Source organism: Lampetra fluviatilis, chromosome 50 (genome assembly GCF_964198595.1).
Source record: "Lampetra fluviatilis chromosome 50, kcLamFluv1.1, whole genome shotgun sequence".
NCBI classification, from domain to species: Eukaryota; Metazoa; Chordata; class Hyperoartia; order Petromyzontiformes; family Petromyzontidae; genus Lampetra; species Lampetra fluviatilis.
In genome coordinates this window covers 8882403-8905864 of record NC_136324.1, presented here as the reverse complement: position 1 = coordinate 8905864, position 23462 = coordinate 8882403, and the positions used below count along the sequence as shown (strand labels likewise).

The window sequence follows — 23462 nt, the reverse complement described above, 5'->3', positions numbered from 1 at the left end:
AATGGAGATAGGGAGTTTGGAGATAACGCAAAGGAGAGATATATTGCAGGAAGTGAAGAGGCTGATAGGGATTGGTGGAAGGTTTTAGCAGGGGTGGGCGGGAGGGTAGAATCGATAAGGGGTGTGTTCTGAACGTTTGAGGCTCAGGTAGGGTACTGCGGTGGCGGGATGTTAATTACCTCGCCTGGTATACAGGAAGCCGTGGGTTCGAACCCGACCCTGACAACTGTATATCTGAAGTTGGCATCTCTCTTCCCATGGTCGCATGGATTTATCTCCGGGTCCTCTGGTCTTCCTCTCCACATTTAGAATCATCATGCGCTTAGCGTATTTGACTGCTGCCATAAATTTCCACGTAATAAGCCACTTCGTTGAGCTATCATTTTTGGTTAGGTCGCTTCTGAAAAAGAGCTATGTAGCTCAGTGGGCCTTACCTTGTAAAATAATTTTTTTTAAATTTTGTAGTTGTAAAAGTTGGTGAATAACGAGGTTGCTACGAGTGTGGGTTACCGAGTTCGTGTTACGAAGTGCGCGTTACTGGAACAATAAAGTTCCCTCAGCAGGACGACTCGCTTCGACTCTCTTTCAAGGGTACACTTTGCTCAGCTGAAGTCAGTGTACCCTTTGGTAGCATTCAGAATAGTGGCACGATTAGTATGTGGGCGATTTGTTAACTTTAAACTGGAAGTGCCGCATCAGTATCAATTTCATAGCTAAAATAATGAACAAAGTTATTTTAATACCAACAAACGTAACATCTTGTTCAATCAACCTGTGGGTTTTTCCAGAATCAAGTGCAAACCAATTAATGGCATTATTTTGGCTGTTATTCTGCCACTTTTTGGCAAAGTGATTACTTTTTGACCCATTACTAAAATTGACCCCATTCCACGTTTTGCAAATTCATTCAGGGTCGTCTCTGGAACCAGGGATGAATTGCATCTGTTCCGCCACAATTTCTTCAATGCAGCCAAAATTGCGAATAGTGAGGCAGCGTTAGGATGGAGCCAACAATGGAAGAAAGTTTCCACATTGTTCTGTGCCAGGGGTCGGCAACCTGCGGCTCCAGAGCCGCATGCGGTGGCTCTTTAAGGACTGCAGCGCGGCTCTTGAAATTCTAACCAAAAAAATGTCACTTCTTGTTAAGTTGGTTGCCGACCCTTGACCATGGAAGTCCAGTTCACCATGGAAGTCCAGTTTACCATGGAAGTCCTGTTCACCATGGAAGTCCAGTTCACCATGGAAGTCCTGTTCACCATGGAAGTCCTGTTTACCATGGAAGTCCAGTTCACCATGGAAGTCCACTTCACCACGGAGCCGCATGCTGCTAATCAATAACTGTTTCGTGACCGTTATTTATTAAGGATCACTGTCTCATTCCCATTGCATTGCGGCTCTTGAAAGAAGTATTTTTTGACCGAACTTGAATAAAATGGCTCTTCTTGTTATTTTGGTTCCCGATACCTGCTGCAGTGCGGATTCATGTCGATTACACTCGGGGGGGGGTGTGGTTTGTGCCAGGAATGTTGACAGGGCATCGCCACTCATTCCACCACAATTAAAACATTTCCTGGAACCTCACGATTAGTTGGTTCAGTGTCTCATTGCAGGGGCAAGCGTGCCGGCAAAATGCACGTGTTTTCACAACTCCGCTCGGCACTTCTCCTTGCAGCTTCTGATTGGCTGTGGGCCTTATGACCAACGGGCATCGTGTAACGAGCGTGGGGCAGGCTGGGAGTGCCTTGCCCCCTCCCCTGGTGGCCAAAGCGACGAGTTGGGGCACCGTTGACCACCACCGTGAGAAATGTTTTCAACAACAGTGTAAAAAGAACAACACATAAAAAATGCGGTTTCAATACATTTTTATGGAAATGCTTTCATTTACGTTCCACCTTTTAATTTAAGCAGTAACATTTGAAGAGCGTGCGAGACAAATCAAATATTCGGGGCTCCACCTGACCGATCGCCGCACGCCATTCTCCACTGGTCACCACCTATTATTTTCATGACAGTGAGGTCAAACACATTAAGTTGGCACAACCGCTATTGAGGAATGTCCAGCTAAAAACGGAAATATGAAAAAGTGCTAAACAATTTATGAATAGGGTTTCCCCTTTTTTATGGCAACAAAACAGGTGTTAAGATGTTAAAACACCAAACTGAAACCTTTTGCAAGGAATTATGTCGGCATTAACCACAGATACTTGTGGTGAAAATACAAAAAAAATCATTCTCTGACAAGGAAATGCATTGTCTTTGAAACTGATTGGTCCACACCAGAGACAGCTTTCTTTAGAGTCTGTCAAAAAACAGTGTTAGACCAGAGGACGCCAAAAGGCGAACAGCTGTTAACACTGTTTTTGACAATATGCTCTAAAGAAAGCTGTCCCTGGTGTGGACCAATCACTTTCAAAGACAATGCATATACTATCAGTTGATGTTTTTTGTTTGTATTTTCACCAAAAGTATCTGTGGTTAATGCAGACATGATACCTTGCAAAATGTTTCAGTTTGGTGTTATAACATCTTAACACCTGTTTTGTTGCCAGAAAAAAGGGGAAAACCTATACTTATATTTTTACACTGACAAAGGAGGTCCCATGATGATAAACAATTTGTTATTACTCGAATCCAGTCCTAATGAGTCTTGGCTTGTTAAATAAATGCTGCTAGGTTGCCGAGTGTTATAGGAAATAGCTCACCATGGACGCTATGATGTTGAGTCAGCATTGTAGTAATATTGTAAAGTTTATATCATACTAGCGGGAAATACCCGGCATTGCCCGGGTTAAAAATATAATTCAAAACTTCTCTTGAAAACATTACATATACATACACATATATTAAGCTATTGTGAAAGCCTGGTGGGACATTAGTCTGTCCATTTCTCCACCAACAAAATTATGAGAGTCACGTAGAAGGGAAGTAATAAAATAATAAAAATAAAACATAATAAATATATTATATTATTTTATTATGTTTTTTTTATTTTATTACTTCCCTTCTACGTGACTTTACCGAAAGAACCAAGAAGATGAATCCCTGCAGTCACGAAAGCTTTAAATCGAAAAATAAAATTATGAGAGGTTTACAGAAGTCCGAAAAGTTATAGACAGTGGGGGGTAAATAGTTAATATCAAAGGTTTCCGAAAATTGTCGACGCCGCACCTTAAAAAATATGTTTACCCCCGCGTAGGTATGTAGTGCTTGAGATACGCGTCACACGCTGAAGTCGGTGTGCGCGCACGCGGCGTACAGTGGGAGCAAATGAGGACACATTGGCTGGTCGTTGTTGTTGTCCCAAAGGAGGTGACGTGATGTCTGAGGATGGTAGCAGGTGGCAGGGAGTAATTAAGGGTGCAGGGCGCTGATTGGCAGAGAGGGTGTTGTTGTCGCAGAGTGGCGCCACATTGTCTGGAAAAACATGCCACATGGCAGCAGGAACTGGGGGCGAGTGGCGTCGCGGGGGATGCCCCTGATTAATCGGGAATTAATTGGCTGAAGACAGGGTTTTTCGGAGGAAACGAGAGTTTGCGCCTGGGAGGAGACAGAGGATGGAAGAGTCGGAGCAGCAGAGCTAGTAACAGTATAGGGTAGCAGTGGAGAAGCGTAGGGTAGCAGTGGAGAAGTGTAGAGTAACAGTGAGACGACGAAGCCAGTAGAAAGCGGCTGGAGTGTGGGAAGAGAAGCTGATGTAGTTACGACAGAGTGGGACGGTGGAGCTGATAAAGAGCAGCCGAACTGTGGCGGAGAGAGTGGAGAGGAGAGTCGACGAAGGAGCGAAGGGGAGCGAGTGAGGCCGGCGGAACGTGGCGAGCGAGCGGAGAGCGTGGAGGAGAACTGTGGATCGGTGTTAGCGGGAGGAACGTTGAGCGATGTTGGATGGAGGAGTGTTGAGCGAAATACGTGAAATAAAGTAACGAGGAAAGACAAGAAGCGGTCGTGTCGGTTCGAGCATGGCAGGTATATAAACGTACACACCCTATATACAACAGAGTAAGTATTATTTATTGACTGTAGTTGTATCTACTGACTACAGTAGTATTTACTGAGCCAGTAGTAGCTACCGACTGTATAGTAGTATTTACTGATTGTAGCAACTACTTACCGTAGTAGTATCTACTGGCCCTACAGTAGTATCTGACTGAAGTAGTAACTACTGACCATAGTAGTATCTACTGGACCTACAGTAGTATCTACAGATTCTATAGTAGTAACTACTAACTCTATAGCAGTATCTACTGACTCTATAGTAGTGTAGGGGTGTCAGGGGAAGGATTCCCACCAATAGATGGGTTAGGGGGAGGGGTGATCGAGGTGATATAAGGAGAGAACGGGCGGGAAAGGGGGGCCTTTGGCGGGAACGGGATTGGGACGGCTGGCGACAGGTGTGAATGGAAGGAAAGGAATAAAGGACGAGACCCCTGCAATCTCGTGTCGGCTCCTCTCTACATTTGGTGGCAGCGGTGGGATCCTAATGGCTACAAAGAAGAATCCTCGCGGGAGGGAGCCGAGGGAGGAGGAAGCAGGGGCCGGGGATCCTTCACATCCTGGGCAACAAGGGGGCCTGCTGTCAGAAGCAGCAGAAGGGGGCCCGGATCGCCTGGAGGATCGCATGGAGGACCGCATGGCCCGCGTGGAGAGGGCGCTCCAGGAGCTCTTGCAGAGGCTCCCTATGGGGGGCCCGCCGGCACCGGGACCCCCACCCCCACGCGTACTACGGGAGGAGAGGCCACGGGAACCGGACGCCGACCAGCCGGCCGGGCAGGAGCCGCAACCAACCTCGTCACGCCAGCCGCCGCCGCTCCCGCCAAAACCCCCAGGGCTAAACACCCAACACGGAGAGCAGGTGGCCGGACGGCCGCGTCGGCTGGGGCCCGTCGACAAGTTTGTGGCTGAGGAAGAAGATTGGGAGGAGTTTGTCCGCCGATTCGAGGCTGCCTTCCACGCTCTCGAGTGGACAGACGAAGAGGCCCTACGAGCGCTGCCATCTGTTCTGGGCAAAGAAGCACTCTCCTCTTACACCTCCCTTCCCTCGCACAGCAAGTCCACGCTACAGGCGGCCTACGAGGCTTTGGGGGAGATCTATTGCCCGGCGGAAGGAGCCTTTAAACGGTTCCAGGATCGCCAGCGAGGGGCTAAAGAATCCCCTTTAGCCTACAGGGGGGCGCTGCTCATGTTGGCGAGGAGAGCTTTCCCTCGCCTGGCTGAAGAAGCGCTCGAGGACCTCGTGGTCGAGCACCTCATCGCCTACGCTTGCCGCGCCGGCGTTGTAATGCCCGTAGTGACGCCGGAAGAACGCACCTCGCTGTGGGCTGCCCGGACCATCCAAGCCCACGAGCAGGTCATGGGCCGGGCGCCACCCGTGGGCCCGGTGGCTGGCGCGGCGGGGGGGAACAGCCGAGCCGTTGCCGCGGCGCTACTTGGTCCAGCGACACTAACCGCCGAACCTGCACCGTCACCACAGGCTGCCGGTGGGGCATCTGGGGACGGACCGCCGACGTCTGAGACGGAGCCATCGCTGCGGGAGGTGTACGCGGCGATCCGGGGACTGGCGGAGCAGAGGGACCAGCCGCCGCGTCGCTGGCAGCCGCCTCTACAACATCGCGCCGAGCCCCCCCGACGCAACGCCCCGTGGGTCTGCCACCGTTGTGGTCGCGAGGGGCATGTGGCGAGGGGGTGCCGCACGGAGCCGGAGGCCGCCAACGTCACCTGGAACCTGCCGGGGCCGAACGCCGACAGGAGCCAGGCGAGTGACGCCGTCCCACCCGGCCTCTCGGGCGGGCCGGGTAATTACAATTCCGACGCCGCGAACTCACCGGGAGTCTCCTCGGGGTGGGCGCCGGTGGTGTCGTTTCCCGGTCCCCGCTGTTCTGGTCGGGGGAAGGGGATAGCGCCGGGGCCTGTGGTCGCATCGCGACCCGGAGTGGCGTCGCGAACGGACGTGACGTTGCGTCCGGAAGTGACGTCGCGGTCGGAAGTGGTGTCGCGGATCGCGCCGGGAATTGCGCCGGGGCCGTGGACCGCGCCTGGAATCGCGCCGGGGCCAGGGACCGCGTCGGGGATCGCGCCGAGGCCGGGGACCGCGCCGGGAGTCGCGCCGACGCCGGGAGGGACGTCGCGGACGGAGGTGACGTCGCGGGCGGAGGTGACGTCGCGGGCGGAAGTGACGTCGCGGCCGGCAGCGACGTCGATGCCGGGCGTGACGTCGCGCGCGGGCGGGGTTTCGCGGGCGGGCGTGACGTCGCGGGTGGGCGTGGTTTCGCGGGCGGGCGTGGGTTCGCGGGCGGGCGTGACGTCACCGGCGGGCGTGACGTCGCCGGCGGGCGTGACGTCACCAGTTACCTGCAACGCCGGCGAGTTGCCAGGGGCAACGGCCCGGGGGCGGAGGCAGCCCACACGATTGACATTGCGCCCTGGAGCAATTCCACGACCCGCCTCACCACCGCTTTGCGACAGAGCGAGACGGAACCAGGGGGACCACGCCCCCGTGACAAAGGAAAGGGAGGGGCTCACGGGAAGGCCCACCCCCCAGTCCCCACCGCCCCCTACAATGGGGGGGCCCCCCCACACCACAAGGGGGGCCCATCCTACGTCACCTAGGGGGGGCAATTTGCACTACATAGAGAGCCCAGCCCGCAACCCAGGGGTAAGCCCACACTATGTAACAAGGGCGCGTTCACCCTGCTGTGACGCACTCCAAAGGGAGGAACCCCATCTTCAGTCCATCCACACCCACCCCCCATCATTTCACCATGCACCACAGGATAACGAGACGCCGCCTGGTCAGTGGCCGGACTCAGCCACACAATGGAGGAAGCTGGCAAGGCGGGTGGTAGCGGCCACGTCAGGAACCTCGGTCCTGGTCGGTGAAATCGCGGGAGTGTCGGCACGTATCTTGGTCGATACGGGGGCATCAGCCACGATCATCTCGAGCACCATGCATGAGATGCTGCCGGATAAAATCCGACCTTTAGTCCCCGTCAAGACAACGTTCATTGCAGCAAATGGAGGCAGCATGGGCTTCCTGGGCCAGGTTGAAGCCCCGATACAGATTGGGCAGCTTTCGGTAGCAGGACCCATCCTTGTCTCCGCAACGTTGCCCGTACCCTGCCTGTTGGGGACGGACTTTCTGAGGCGGATGCCAATGAAAATCGATCTGGCCAATGGGCGGGTGGAAGTCCAGGGAACGCATCTCCATTTCCTAAAGGCGGAGGGGGCCAGCCGGGGTGTACCCTACGTGCAGGCTCTGGTCAGTAAGTCTGTCTCCATTCCCCCGGCAGCCCAGATGCTGGTTCCGCTGCAATATCGGTCCCCCCTCGTGACAGCCCGACCAGACTCACCCATCCTGGTGTCTCCGGCGTCAGCGGCCATGGATCGTCATGCGCTGGTGGGGGCCGAAACTATTGTACAGAGGAACCAGCATCTGTTCATTCAGGTGCTGAACACCTCCGATAGAACAGCGACGGTGCAGGAGGGAACAGTTCTGGCCCACGTTAGTCCCTTGTCACTAGGAGCCCCAGGGACAGAGCCCGAGCTTGTAGGCAGCATCAGCCAGTCCGAGGACAGAGGGGCCAAATCGTCGATGGACCAGCTGGCGGGGCCTGAGCCGGGATTGCCGCCCGACCAGAAACAGCAGCTGCACTCGTTATTGCAGGAGTTCTCGGACGTGTTCAGCCGGGGACCGTTCGACCTAGGGCGCACAAATCTGTCACAGCACCACATCAACACGGGAGATGCCGCACCCCTGCGCCAAAACACATATAGAATGAGCCCAATGGAAAAAGGGCACATTCAACAAGCGGTGCAGGAGATGCTGCGGGCCGACATAATTTCTCCATCCTCGAGTCCCTGGGGGGCACCGGTGGTCCTAGTCAAGAAGTCAGATGGGTCACTGAGATTCTGTGTGGACTTCCGACGCCTCAATGCTGTCACGCTGGCCGACGCATATCCCCTACCACGTATCGACGACTCATTGGATGCACTGGCGGGAGCAAAATTTTTCAGTACGCTGGATTTGTTGTCCGGGTTCTGGCAGGTCCCACTAGACACGGACTTCCGGCCTAAAACAGCATTCCGGACACCACAGGGCCTGTTCGAGTTCAACTGCCTGCCTATGGGCCTCCAGACGGCGCCGGCAACGTTCCAACGCATAATGGAGTTGGCCTTGGCAGGCCTCCAATGGGAAACGTGCCTCATCTACCTGGACGACGTCATTGTTTTCAGCCGATCATTCGAGGAACACATTGACCGATTGCGTCAGGTGTTCCTGCGGTTCCGGAACGCGAACTTGAAGCTCAAGCCGTCGAAGTGCCACCTTATGCAGTCGTCGGTACGCTACTTGGGCCACGTCGTCAGTGAGTCGGGAGTGGCTACAGACCCGGAAAAGACGGCCTGCGTGAGGGCCTGGGCTGTTCCCACAACGGTTCCGGAGGTACGCCGGTTTGTGGGTTTCGTTTCTTACTACCGCCGGTTTGTGCCCAACTTCGCAACCATTGCCAAGCCCTTGCACGTGTTGACGGCGAAGAACCAGAGGTTTTATTGGGGCCCTCTGGAGGAAGAGGCATTCCAGCAGCTGCGCTCACGTCTGACAGATGCACCACCATTGGCCTTTCCGGATTTTGGCCTCCCCTTTATCCTGGACACGGACGCCAGCGATGTGGGCATCGGCAGTGTTTTGTCGCAAGTCCAGCAGGGTCGGGAGGTGGTTATCGCCTATGGTAGTCGCGTGCTTTCATCAGCGGAGCAGCGCTACTGCGTCACACGTAGGGAACTCTTGGCAGTCGTTCACTTTGTGCAGCAATTCCGACCCTACCTGTATGGTCGCAAATTTACGGTCCGCACTGACCACGCGGCCTTGCAGTATTCGCTCCGCATCGACCAGCCTTCGGGCCAGCTGGCCAGATGGATAGAACGCCTGCAGGAGTACAGGTACCAAGTAGTGCATCGCAAAGGGACCAGACATGCCAACGCAGACGCATTGTCCCGACTGGTGCCCCAGGGCCCTTGTGCATGCACCACAGGCGGGGCACGCTGCAAGGAGGCGAGGCCGGAGGGGACGGTCATCGCTCCTGTACGCACGGCGGAGGGCGCACAGGGTGAGGTCCAGCTGACCGACCACGACCTGGGGCTGACCTTGGACGATTGGAGACGGCTACAGCTGGAGGAAGCCCCACTGCGAACACTACGCACCTCAGCAGAGGCAGGGGGGGAGGAGTACATCGTATGGGAGGATCTCCTCATGCGATGGGACCCGACAGGGCGCCGGCGATGCCTGGTAGTTCCGGAGTCGCTGCGTCAACAATTGGTTATGGACGTACACGGCCGCCAGCTGCTGCACCTGGCAGGGCGGAAGACACTGCACACATTACAGGGTCGGTACTTTTGGCCAGGTATGACCGCTGACGTGCATCGATGGGTCGCTACCTGCGTCGAATGTGCGCGGCGAAAGCCGCCACCCCGGGTAAGCCGGGCGCCCCTACAGCCCATCACGGTGACCAGGGTCAACGAATTGGTTGCGTTGGACATCTTGGGACCGCTGCCGGTCACGCCACGGGGAAATAAATACCTGTTGGTCGGAGTCGAGTACTGCACGAGGTGGCCGATGGCGTGGGCCCTCCCGGACCAAACGGCACAGACCATCGCCGATGCCTTCGTGGGAGGCTATGTCCTTGATAAGGGGGCACCGGAGCGGTTGCTCACGGATCAGGGCAGGAATTTCTCCTCACAGCTATTGAAGGACGTCTGCTCTATCCTGGGCACTAAAAAGGTCCGAACATCTCCATATCATCCCCAGACCGATGGGATGGTAGAGCGGCTTAACCGCACCATAGCGGCCATGCTGTCCCAAGTGGTGGACGAAAACCATTCCGACTGGGACCTCCACATTCCATCGGTCTTAGCGGCGTACAGGGTGGCCCCACACGCGGCGACGGGGTTCTCGCCGTTTTTCCTGATGTACGGACGGGATCCCGTTCCGCCTATTGAGGTGCAGCTGACGGACATTCCGGCAAGAGCCGACGCATGGCCGAAGGCACTAAAGACCTCCCTCATTTATTTGAGAGAGGCCCGCCAAGCAGCCGAGGCCGCATCGGCCGCGAGCCAAGAGAGTAATGTACGGATACGGGAGAGGACAGTGACAGCCAAGCCCTTTAAAGTCGGGGACCAGGCATGGCTACACTGTCCTCAGGTGCCGGTTGGCCTCTCACCAAAGCTGCACCGACCCTGGAAAGGGCCGGTCGAGGTCATCAAAGCACTCCGACCGCAGTGCGTCCAGGTCCAACTGGGTAAGCGACGATGGTTTGTACACCCCACCCGCCTTAAGCCATACATCTCTCCACCGTCATCTTCACCAACATCACCACCAACATCACTGCCAACATCATCATCATCCCTACCCAGGCCAAGGTCGCCGACCACCACGCGCCGACCGGCAGGGGGTTCGGTGCCCTGTGTTCCCTTGTCACCTACAGCACCCCATGTGAGGCCTGACGGAGCGGCGGCACGAGCGGGGGCCGGAGAGACAGCGGCGCCAGGCAAGGCGACACCGGCACCACCGAACCAGGGACCGCGACGAGAGGGCCTTCGAAGGAGGGGGCCGCCACGGTCATCTGCTGCCTGTGGATGTCCGGGCTGTTACGGGATGCTGGCTGGAGACCTGGGCAGGCCGCGCAATTGATTTGTTGTGTTATATTGCATTGTATGGTTGTGGGGGGGGGTAAGGGCTGTCGTCACTGTCAGTGGTGGGAGGCATGGGGAGACTTAAATGGTCCATGGGGGAGGCAGAACCGAGGACGGTTATTTTTTCTCCGGGGGGGGGGGGTGATGTAGGGGTGTCAGGGGAAGGATTCCCACCAATAGATGGGTTAGGGGGAGGGGTGATCGAGGTGATATAAGGAGAGAACGGGCGGGAAAGGGGGGCCTTTGGCGGGAACGGGATTGGGACGGCTGGCGACAGGTGTGAATGGAAGGAAAGGAATAAAGGACGAGACCCCTGCAATCTCGTGTCGGCTCCTCTCTACAGTAGTATCTACTGACTCTATAGCAGTAGCTACTGACCATAGTAGTATCTACTGACTGTATAGTAGTATCTACTGATGGTAGCAGTATTAACTGACCGTAGTGGTATATACTGACTGTTTTAGTATCAACTGACTCTATATAGCAGTATCTACCAACTCGTTAGCAGTATCTACTATCATTGAAGCTGTGCATACTGACTGTGGTGGAACCTGCTATCACTGCAGCAGTGCATACTGACTGTGGTGTGACCTGCCATGACTACAGCAGCGCATATCGACTTTGGTGGTACCTGCTTTCATTGCAGCAGTGCACACTGACTGTGGTGGTACCTGATTTAACTACAGCAGTGCATACCGACTGTGCTGGTTCCTGCTATCACTACAGCAGTGCCTACTGACTGTGGTGGTACCTGCTTTCACTACAGCAGTGCATACTGTGGTGGTGCCTGCTATGATAACAGCAGTGCCTACTGCTCTGGTGGTTCCTGCTATGATTACAGCAGTGCATACTGATTGTTGTGGTACCTGCTACGATTACAGCAGTGCATACTGACTGTGGTGGTACCTGGTAAGATGACAGCAGTGCATACTGTGGTGGTACCTGCTATGATAACAGCAGTGCATACTGACTGCGATGATACCTGCTATGATTACAGCAGTGCATTCCGTGGAGGAACCTGCTTTCACTATAGCAGTGCATACTGACTGTGGTGGTACCTTCTAAGATTACAGCAATGCATACTGTTGTGGCACCTGCTTTCACTACAGCAGTGCATACTGATCGTGGTGGCATCTTCTAAGATGACAGCCGTGCATACTGTGGTGGTACCTGCTTTCACTACAGCAGTGCATACTGACTGTGGTGGCACCTGCTTTCACTACAGCAGTGCATACTGACTGTGGTGGTATCTGCCATGATTACAGCAGTGCATACTGACTGTGGTGGTCACCTGATATGATTAGAGCAATGTATATTGTGGTGGTACCTACTATGATTACAGCAGTGCATACTGACTGTGGTAGAACCTGCTATGATAACAGCAGTGCATAGTGACTGTGGTGGTACCTGCTATGATAACAGCAGTGCATACTGACTGTGGTGGTACCTGCTATCACCACAGTAGTACATGCTGACTCTTTAGCAGTATATATCGACTCTATAGCACAAAGTACTCACCTGACAGAGTGGCGTGGTGAGGCCTAGTCCCGTGCAGAGCCACCGGCCTCGCCTAGATTGCCCAGCCGGCCGAGGTGGCACCTTGGCAGGCTGGGGGCTGGGCCTCTATTCCCCACCCCCTACCATCCCTCCGCCCGTGCTCCAATAATACTATCTAAGCGCTATAATATTAGTATCTACCGACCCTATAGTAGTAAGTGCACACATTAGGGTGGGGGGGGGGAGAAGAAGACATGACACTTTCATGAATTTACCTCAGCGTTGTGTGTATCTTTTTTGCATTTTAAACGCGAATGAGAAATCCCCCCCCCACTCCACCGATGATGCGTGTGCGTTGCTAGGGGCAACCCCGGGGCAGCTTTAGCAGCGCGGATAACTAATTAAATAATGAAAAATAGCACTAAATTGTTCATTTAATTACTTAAAAGTTTATGGATGTGAAAACGGAATAGTGCTGGCTCACCACGGGGCTTATGGCGTGGTACCCGGCTACTTTTTAAAACAAAAAACCCCACGGTTTGCGAGCCAAATCCTTTGCAAGCACGCATCCACAGACAGACGGACAGACGGACAGATGGACAGACAGACAAAAAAATGACGTTTATAGGTAAGAAGAAATATAGTACTGCTGCCATGATGTAATTCTTATGTAAGCGGCTCGCCCTATCCCTCTCCTCCCATGATCGTCATGAGGGGACGGGCTGGCTAATAAAGACAACAACAAAAATAGACGAGTTCGGAAGTGATGAGTCGATATTCTGGGTTGTGTTCTGCCCTCCTCTTGAGGATCGAGTGACTCCACCACCAAGAGACACCCCAGAGGGTTGTGCAATGACAACTCTATATTACAAGTGTTCTTCTGAGGAGCACATCTGTAATTGAGACCAAATGCACATTAATCAAACCCACGTTACACAGCACCTCACTGCTCAATCCCTGTATTGAGTGCAAGTGTGAATATTCTGCAACAACGCCCGAATAATTTTATGAAACTATTAAAATCGCATTTAATTATCAAAAAGTTAACGATGACTATATTTACTATCATTAAACAATCAGCAGCTATTTAACATGATTAATCACCTTTCGGTTAATTTGTATTAGAATAACAATAGTCATTATTAAAGTTATGTATAGCTATGTTTTAACAGAACTGTAAATATGTGTGTGTTACCTGTGTAATGATGACTTATCACACTTGCTTGAGATGGTTTATTTTATTGAAGACACCTTCACTTGAACAGGCGCAAACCCCACTGCAACAGCCCCGAGTCTCCCGCGGTCTGAGGCCACGCCCACATTCCCGAACCTTCTTGCTGGTTCTAGACGTTCGCTCTACCAGTAGACTCTACCGTCCTATTCCGTCACTTGGCCACGCTCCTATTCTCGATCATTCCCGTTGCCACCAGTCCATTCATACTGCAAGCTGACTCCCTTGCCATTACCTCCCGTGGCCACTAGTCCATTCGCACTGTAGGCTGACTCCCCTGTCATTACCTCCAGTGGCCACTAGTCCACTCACACCATAGGTTGACTCTACTGTCATTACACCTGTACAGGGTCCACCAAAATCTGAATCGATGGCTTGTACCCTGAATTGATTACTCCACTGGTTGACATGGCCTCCTGTGCAGTCACTTAAGTCGATGGGTCCAATCCATGGTCATCATTACAGTATCTACATTCACAATTATATGTGTGATTCATTACATTAAGCCCATATCGGCTACACTTAGCACACTTTACCTGCAATCTAGAGGTCACTGGTCCAATCCCATGGCATGGAAGTTGAAACAATGGTGTAAGTTTCTTAAATCATCCCCCCACCTCTATCCACCTAGCAGTATAAATGGGTACACCGTAGTTAGTTGCTCAGCAGGTCACGTGTTGTGGGCTAACAGCATGGGTACTGCAACTTCTCCGAATATGTCTGGTCAGCATGGAAGAGTAGGCCCATATACCCTCTAGAAGGGTTCTCCAAGAGCTCCCACTAGTAGGAGGTCTTTCCTCCATCAGTGCAGCTGCAGAGATGCACCTCTCTCATTTAAGTCTCAATCCACAATTGTCCTCCTGGAACAATGCAGGATTTGTTTTAACAGGAAAACCCTGAACTGGTTTCAACTTTCTGAGCGCCACAAGCATAGTGTGATTGGCCTCAACAAATGCTACTGGGTTTCGATTGGCCGAGTTTTATTTGACAGTGTTGGATGTAAAATATTATTCTGGCTGACCCTTTGCACTTCTCCGTTGAAAAATATGTCATTCCATTTCAGGATATTTGACCGACTGATATACATTGGTCGTAACTCTTTGGCCACTCCACCACCGCCCTGCCTGTAAAGGTTTCCTAGCTTGGCTGGGAAGATGGGACTGTTGTCTGGGATGTGCAGTAGACCTAATGGACTAATTTCTTCGTTGTGATAACTTGTTTGTTGTTTGTGCTCTTTGTTTTGGTGCCATTCACTTAATTTGTTTATTCATTTTTGGCTTTGCTTGGGTAGTAGAGTTTTCATTTGCTTGGTAGTGGCCGTATATGGGATTTGGCCCTTATATATAACTTGCAGGAAGTACCCAGCTTTGCCCGGGGGGAAAATATATTTAAAAACTTGTCTTCTCTTAAAAAATATAACATACTTGACTTAAAGCTTTCGTGACTGCAGGAATTCATATTCTTTGGGTCTTTCGGTAAAGTCATATAGATAGGTTCAAAGAAAATAACAAAAAACTACGACGTTTTGATTGCAACACAAGCATTCGTCATCCGCTTCCTGATTATGAACGCTTGTGTTGCGATCGAAACGTCATAGTTTATTGTTATTTCTTTGAACCTATCTACGTGACTTTACCAAAAGACCCAAAGAATATAAACATAACATACACATACACAAATACTCAGCTATTGTGAAAGCCCGGCGTCCCGTTTGTCTGTCCATTTGTCCGTCAACAAAATCACAAGAGCCTTTCAGAAGTCCTAAATCAAAAAGTTATAGAAAGTGGGGGGTAAATAGTTGATTTAAAAGGTTTCCAGAAATTGTCAACCCCCCCTCCTCCAAAAATCTTTTTACCCCCCTCCACCCAATTTTTATTTTGTAGGCAAATATACCTACACACCCTACATACAATAGGCAGTATTCTCTAGTGACTCTATAGTAGTATCTGACTCTTCAGTAGTATCTACTGACTCAACAGTAGTATCTACTGACTCTAAAGTAGTATCTACCGACTCTATAGTGGTATCTACTGACTCTATAGTATTATCTACCGACTCTATAATAGCATCTGCACATATAGGAGTAGGGGGGGGAGAAGAGGACATCACACTGTTCAGGATTTATCTCAGCGTGTGGTTGTGCAGCAGTAACTGTGCTTCATTTTTTTTCTTTTTGGCATTTTTAACGTGAATGAGAATCTTCCTCCCGTCGCCACTCAGCAAGTTTGTTTGCGTTGCTCTGGGCAACCGCGAGTCAGCGTTTCCGCGCATGCGCAGATGCGTGCTTTGGCGCCGCGATCGTACATTGTTAAAAAGTGTAATTTTTTTAGTTTACATTGGACCAAGGGCAAAAACTAAACAAATAGTTATTTTCATCCGGGGGCTTAGTATGTGGTATCTATGTAATTTGTTCAAACGTAAACCCAACAGTTTGTCAGCTAAAAACGTTACAAGGATAGGCATGCACAGACAGACGGACAGAAAAAAAATGCATTTTATAGGGAAGATTAATGTACAGCGTTGTGGGATGCTACCAGCATGAATGACGCTTTATTAAAGTTAAAGCACTACTATTATTAATGCGCCCATTTTCATACGTATTGATGATATTTTAAATGTTATGCAGTCCACTGCAAAATATATTCACTGCATGAATAGTTCAAAACAGGCTGGAAAGCAAAGAGGTGATCGATCATCAGTGCAATTGATCGCAACGCTCCATATCTGAGGCTGCGGCAACGTGTCCCATAAGTTGTGATGACTGCTCACACTTGAGCTACCACCTTTTCCACGGACTACCCTTGGTCGATCAAATCTATGCGGGATTCAGACTTGCCCGCCCCATGTTGTACATCTGTGAAAAAAGAATTGCTTTTCTTAGCTCATCGGATTCCTCCAGTCTAAATAACGATTCCGATCAAATCTTTACGTTTCATTTTTGTTATGCTATTCGTTGCGCGCGGTGGAATTTTTACTTTGCTCAGTCGGTGTTAGCGGCTGAGGGTGTGACGGGTCTTCTTTTCATTCCTGTTGCAGCTCTATGCCCCCCTGTACCGTTCCCGTTCCATTGTAATTGTCACCGATTCCCATTGTGTTGAGGGTGATATTGGCACATAAAATAAATATCGATTGATTGATTGAGTATAGTGGAGAAAAAAAAGTTCAACCCAATACCGGTACCAGATATCGGTACAAATGAAATTCATGACACCTGAACACAGATGCCAATTTCCAGACTGTCTGTCTAGGTCACACATACTGACTTGACCGGCAAGCATAATTCGATATACAAACCATCTGCAATCGTTGGAGATGGTTGATGATTTTTCAAATGATTAAGCTGTTCCTCAAGACAAAACGGATAATATCGTTACTCAATCTGCAGCGTTGAACATTTGTTTAAAGTTTACTTAACGTTGACCCCTGGACATGCACTGCAACATTTTTTGTGTACTCCCCATTCCTTTGTCCGTCCTGCCGAGTCACTCACCCTTGCTAAGTCCCGGTTCATGACCTTTGCTCTTTACCTTTATGGATGAGGCCGGTTCGAGGAGGAGGATTCTGAAACAGGACGTGCAAGTTGGCGTATGTTCAGTGGCGCAATGCGTTTTTGAATGGGCCCAAGAGATGAATTTGGCCACCATAAATTGTCCCGCCCACCCCCCCATCTTGAATGTCTCCCCTCTTTGTAGTCCCCAGCCCCTGCCCCCTCGGTGCAGAATGCCTCCCCGTCTTTCACAACTCAATAGCCATGGCTCGCTGCCGTTAATGTGTAAGCCCCCGGTGGGGCGCAAAATCCTCGCGGCTGGACAGAGCAGGGAAACGACCGCAGAAGGTTATTCTCTACTTCACTAGCCTTTTGCCCGTCCAAGGACGGGTGAATTGCAGTAAATCTGAAACTTGCAAGCAAAAAGCAGACCGCGACTTGATATTCATTGCATTAATGCGTGTGCAATCTGTAAGGGCGCAGTGACACAGACCTATTTCATTTTAAGTTTATAATCCTTTAAACATCATGACGTCCTTTTTACTTATATGTCTCAATAGCGTTACGAAGATCGCGTAACTTTGTAGTGAGGGTTGTAAGTTGACGCTGAGGAGGGGGGAGAAGGCGCCTCGCCCCCCCCCCATGTAGAGTGACGTCACCCACTTATTATTATTAATGAGGGGGAGGCTCTCCATGCGGAGTGACGTCACCTGCTCATCATTATTAATGAGAAGGGGCTATTCGATGTGGAGTGACGTCAATTGCTCCTGATTATTAGTGAGGAGGGGGGAGTACTTCATATTGAGTGACGTCACCCGCTCATGATTATGAATGAGCGGTGGGGGGGGTGTCCATTTGGAGGACGTCACCTGCTCATGAATATTAATGAGAGAGGGGGTGGTCGATGTGGAGTGACGTCACGAGCGTTAAGGACATTCCTGGGTGATTATAGTCGGTATTCTGTGCTGGAAACAGGGCAAAAGGTGCGTGGCTGTACAACCCTCACGTGAATGCGACGAAGCTGACTGCAGGGAACAGTTGCACTCACTGAATTAATAATTTAGCTGCGCATTAAGAAATCATATTCACTCACCTGCTTCCGTTCCTCTCTTAAAACAACCCCCATCTCTTCTCCCCGAGCCCAGCATCATCATCCTGCTGCTGCTGTTACTCCCTGCCCTGGCCCCCCAGCTACAACCGGGCCTAACCCAACCCCTATCATTACCCCTATCACTACACCTACCCCTATCAGTACCATAACCCCTATAACTGCCCCTATCACTACCCCTACCCTTATCACTACCCCAACTCCTATCACTACCCCAACCCCTATCACTACCCCTATCACTACTCCAACTCCTATCACTATCCCTACCCCTATCACTACCCCAACCCCTACCCCAACCCTATAACTACCTCTACCTATATCACTACCGCTATCACTACACCAACCCCCATCACTACCCCTATCACGTCTCCTATCACTACCCAACACTTATCACTGCCCCTGCCCATAGCAATACCCCTACCCCTATCGTTTCCCCTTTCACCACCCCAACCCCTGTCACTACCCCTACCCCTATCACTTCCCCTTTCACTATCCCTACCCCTATTACTTCCCCTTTCACTACCCCAACCCCTGTCACTACCCCTATCACTTCCCCTTTCACTACCCCAACCCCTGTCACTACCCCTATCACTACCCCTACCCCAATCACTACCCCTACCCCAATCACTACCCCAACCCCTAACCCCTGTCACTCCTGTCCTCCTGTCACCATAACTATGCCACCACTTGCAATAACCCCACTCTTTATTTTAACCACTATCATCTTACGTACAATGTTATCATTATTTTAAAGCGCAATGATAAAGACGATAAGAACTGCTAAATTTATTATGTTCGATGACCAAATAATAACTATTTAGATGTACAAGGCACCCTTAAACAATGAATCTTCGAGCACCACGCATGCAATGGAGGAAAATAAGTGATAAGTAACGGGGTGGGGGTGAGAAATACTTGAGAGACAGACGGAAAATCATAGAGAGAGAGGGGCCTTGTTAAACAGACGGTGGGGTCTTCAGCCGGGACTTCAGTTTCCATCAACTGCGAGTTCCCTGACCTCCAAGGGCAGGGAATTCCAGAGCCTGGGCGCCGTGCAGACAAAAGCCCGGTAGGGATCACAGAGTCGGAGCCCGGAGCGTGGTTCATTGAGTTTGGCACGGTTGGTGGATCTCAGAGATGGAGGATTGCAGATCACACGGAATGAAACCGATCTTAATCTCGGTCAGATTCTCCTGGGGAAATGGCTTTCTTCATTCATAAATTCTGTCAATTCATACAAAAGAACTCACACATGCAAATATTTACACTGCTGGGTCATTCATGTGCACGTGAAAAACGTCACATGCGCGGAAGGAGACGTGTCAACACAATGCACGCACCAGCATTTGTGAGCGTGTGATATATCTACGATGCCAATTATTCCCCCCATGCACCATTGTGGGCAATGTTTGACTTTTCTGCTTGCCGTCAAAGCGATGGCATATCATTAGCATCCGGGACGCTGGCTTCATCAAACAAGAGAGCACACCTCTCACATCTGTATATGAGCGTCAGTTTCCTGGAGTTGCTGGTTCCCACCGTTTCAGAAATCTGACTGTCGCCTGATGAAGCTAGTTGTAATTACTGGAAAAACATCATACTCAGATTGTAAATGTTGTGGGTTGACTCTCCAATACACCGGTGTGCTGTACTAGTGTAGTGACTAACTCGTAGACGATAGGAGTTGGAGGCACTTCTTTATTAACAAGCACCATCGGGGTTCACACTTTATTATTAGTCCGTCTATTGTCGGCGACGTTACTCAGTCAGGACAGTTGGTAGGCTGCCTGACTGGTGACGCCCCGAGATGGTGAAGATGGAGACGACAACGAGAAGGATGGTGACGAAGACTTCAGCAGCATGACGGGGATCCCACTCCATACAACAGCCCCGAGGTCCCCTACAGAGGCCCTTCTTATACTGTCAGCATGGCCTGGCTCCGCCCCTGGCCATGCCCCCTTTCTAGAACCTACCAGCAGGTTCTTAGTGTGCCCCTTCTGTGACCTTTCCCCGAGACCCCCCTCTGGTGTATCACGTGGCCTGCTGACGTCAGGGCTGCCATAAGCTGCAGATCCCCTTCCCTGCCAGCAGCCAGCGCTATGCTGCTACATTACTATTCTATGCCACTACACTAATAACGAATGTGGCACATTCTGTTAATGTGACAAACCTTACTAGTTGGCTATGTCGGGAGGTGGTGGGTTTAACGACACATTCATATATTTACGCGATCTAGCCCAAAACACCTATATTATGAATGATATTTGTCGCGAAAGCATATAACGTGTTAAACTGTATAGGGCTCTATGGCCACACATGCCAAAACGTCACATCCCATTCAAACGGATTCATTTTTCTTCCTTCACGACGAGCCGTAACTCACACACGCGCACACGCTCTGCCTGTCCTCGCATGGCTTGCTAGCGAGAAGGAATATGAATGCTATGTCCTTTCGTACAACACCTCTCGGGTCACAGTTCCCCGAGTGTGCCACATCTCGACCCCGAGGGAGTGCTTGGATCGGTGTGGGGGTCGGGAGGCAGCCATCGTACGTAACGGGATGTTATTGGCTGTGGGGAGGAGGGGAGGTTATTGCTCGTAAGAGTGAAATATGCCAAACGTCCAGAGACAGTCTCAAGCAGGATTAAGGCCACTGCTCCAGCACGAGTAATATGGATTTCAAGAGTCGGGGAGAAGGCACTTGAATAACACTATGTAACAAAAAAAATTTTGTTCCTGGGTAGTAAGTGTTTTTCCTAGTAACACTTACTACCTAGGAAAATGCCTATAATTCCCCACAAACTTTGCTTTTGTGACCAGGACAGTGATATTTTGAAATTTACCTATTTTCCAGAACATTCCAGATACATGTGTAGAGGTGTTACGGAGGGGGTGTTATAGAGTTGATACGGATGGGAAACAAACACACTGGGCGTGGCTATGTCTGTACGCGAGCAGGTGCTTACATCGACGTCCACGCCGTTTAGCCTGGGGGGCTAATACGGCGCTGGGATCCCCCACGGCCCCACCCCTCAGGGGCGAATTGCTATATAAGGCGGTGAGCCAGAGGGCTCGGGGTTGAGTGTTCAGCTTTAACCAGAGAAGCAAGAAGACCTGCTAGATAAGCCCTGGGACTCCCTTGGATCGCTGTCCTTCTCAGGACCGACCAAGGCCAGCCAGTGGCGTGGCCCCAAGAGCCCAGAGCCGATGCTCTTGTAAGAGCCGGTCTGGGAACTCAGGGTGCCGTAATCCCAGCTTAACCAGGGCTGGGTTAGCTAGCTTCCCCTAGCCCGATAGTGGAGGACCTAGGAATAGGCTAGCTGTAACATAGGTTGTCGATCTCCCAGTTAGACGGGTGGAGGGGCCGATACCCCTCCCGAGTGTTGTATATCTCGGCCTGTAGATACAACTGTGTTGAATAAATAAGTGTGCCTCCGACTACGTCGTCCAAGCCTCCTTGAACCACACTACATCTGGCGTTAGAAGTGGTCTTCTAAAAGGATGGACACGAGACGAACGGCTCGTACCAGGGAACCGGGGGCGGAGGAAACCACGGCCGACTTTGAGCCCGAGATGGCTGAAGGCGACTCCGAGCAGCCAGGGCCAAGTCCACCCACACCGCAACGTCAGGACGGATGGGGGCCGTCGGCTGACGGACTGCGGCTGGCTCATTCACGACTGGCGGAACTACTTTACGCAGCAGCTGCCACATTGGAAGAAATTACTCGACTGGGGGCTGGAGGAGCTGCACGGAGCGATGACAGCCGACATGCAGCGCCGGTTCCCGCCATTTCCACGGGGCCCGAATTCGAATTTACCGCCATGGGTACAGTGAATGCTGAGGGCGGGGCCGGGCTACGTCACGTGACCGACGTTCGGCAAACAGAAGCCGCCACGTCGTCAGGAGCGGCCAGCGTGTCACCAACAGAGCGACCGCCGATGCCACACGCCCTTCCCGCCAAAACTGTACGGAGTGACGGGAACGACAGAGAGCGATCCTCGACTGCGGACGCCGCGTTACAACAGCGCTTACCACCTCTCAAGGAGTTCGTGGGCGAAGACGGTGACTGGGGTGGCTTCCAAAGACGCTTTCTCGCTCACCAAGAGATGGCACAATGGACGGATGACGAAGCACTCCGCGCGCTGCCGGCGATGCTCGATAGTGATGCCCTCGCTACCCTCACCTCGGTGCTGAGAGTGAAGCGCGCCACGCTGCAGATGGCGCTTCAACTCCTGGCTGCAGTCTATGGACCACCTTCGGACTGCAGGCAGCTGTTCTACGATCGCCAGCGGGGCGCCAAGGAGTCGCCCCTGGCGTACCGTACAGCTCTCCTGGCCCTGGCGAAAACGGCTTTCCCGCGGATGGATGAGGAAGGGGTGGACACCATGGTGATGGAGAAAATCCTGCTGTTGGCGGACGAGTTGGACATTGTCGTCTTGGCGCAAGACGACACAGAGATGTGTTCCCTGCGGGCCGCGCGACACATCCACGCGAACTTGCTGTCCCAGCGTCGCAAGGCCAGCAAGGCGGCGGCCAGCCATACCGTGGCTGCAACCACCCTCCCATCGGAAGAAATCTGCGCCGTCGATCGCCCGACGGAGTGAAGATCCGGAGTACGACCAGCTCGGGACGGACCGAGCTGCCAGGATCAGCCCAAGTCATCTGGAGCACTCACGCTCTGCTACAATTGTGGCCTCCGGGGCCATGTGGCTTCAGGATTCCGGGCTCCTGGACAGCACGGGGCGACGCCTCAGCAGGACGTCGTGCCTTTACCCAAGCTTCACCAGCAAACTCCGGCGAGTCGTGGCACCCCACATGTTTGGCCTACGCACACACCTGTCACACACTCACGCACCGCAACGGACGGGGGTCGTAAATTGCCTGTCGTTGCGCCGAAACGTGCCACTGTGGGGATTGCATTCCAACCGGGCCAGTGGTCGGAGTTGGCCCATCGCGTTGTTGCCGCGTCGTCGGGGTCGTCAGTCATTGTGGGGCATATTGACAGGGTTGAGGTGCGGATCCTAGTTGATACGGGAGCATCAGCAACTATTGTCTCCGAATTGATTTATAACATTCTCCTCGTTCAAAGCCGTCCCTTGCTCCCCGTTGATGTTCCATGCTACGCTGCTAATGGGGGCTCACTGGGCATTATTGGACAGATCCGCGCGCAAATTTGTATTGGGGACATCAAATTTTCCGGCCCGATATTGGTCTCCTCCTCGCTGGCGGTTCCGTGCCTGTTGGGGACGGATTTCTGGGCCAAAATTCCGATTCGTATCCTAGTCGACCAGGGTTGCATTGAACTCCCGTCGGGCCGACGTGTTACGTTCCTGCCCTCCCCCTCTACGGGTCGGACGGCATTTGCGACGGTACCGGCGCTGGTTGCGAGGACGGTATGCGTACCGCCGGGAGCTCAGATGCTCGTGCCTCTTAGGCTGCGTCGACCATTTGCTAAGGG

At 52.0% G+C, this 23462-nt stretch overlaps 1 protein-coding gene across 1 annotated transcript; it reads left to right on the top strand.

Moving 5' to 3' along the window:
• The first annotated feature begins 5176 nt into the window (after window positions 1-5176).
• LOC144948557 (uncharacterized) lies at window positions 5177-10690 on the top strand. Its single transcript, XM_078878126.1, has 2 exons — window positions 5177-6130; window positions 10473-10690. Exons 1-2 carry the CDS (start codon window positions 5177-5179, stop codon window positions 10482-10484), a joined length of 966 nt encoding a protein of 321 aa, XP_078734252.1. The 3' UTR covers window positions 10485-10690.
• Window positions 10691-23462: the final 12772 nt, after the last annotated feature.

What these genes read in the sequence shown, in the direction of transcription:
- LOC144948557 (XM_078878126.1), top strand. Translation starts at nt 5,177, where the DNA reads ATGTTGGCGAGGAGAGCTTTCCCTCGCCTGGCTGAAGAAGCGCTCGAG.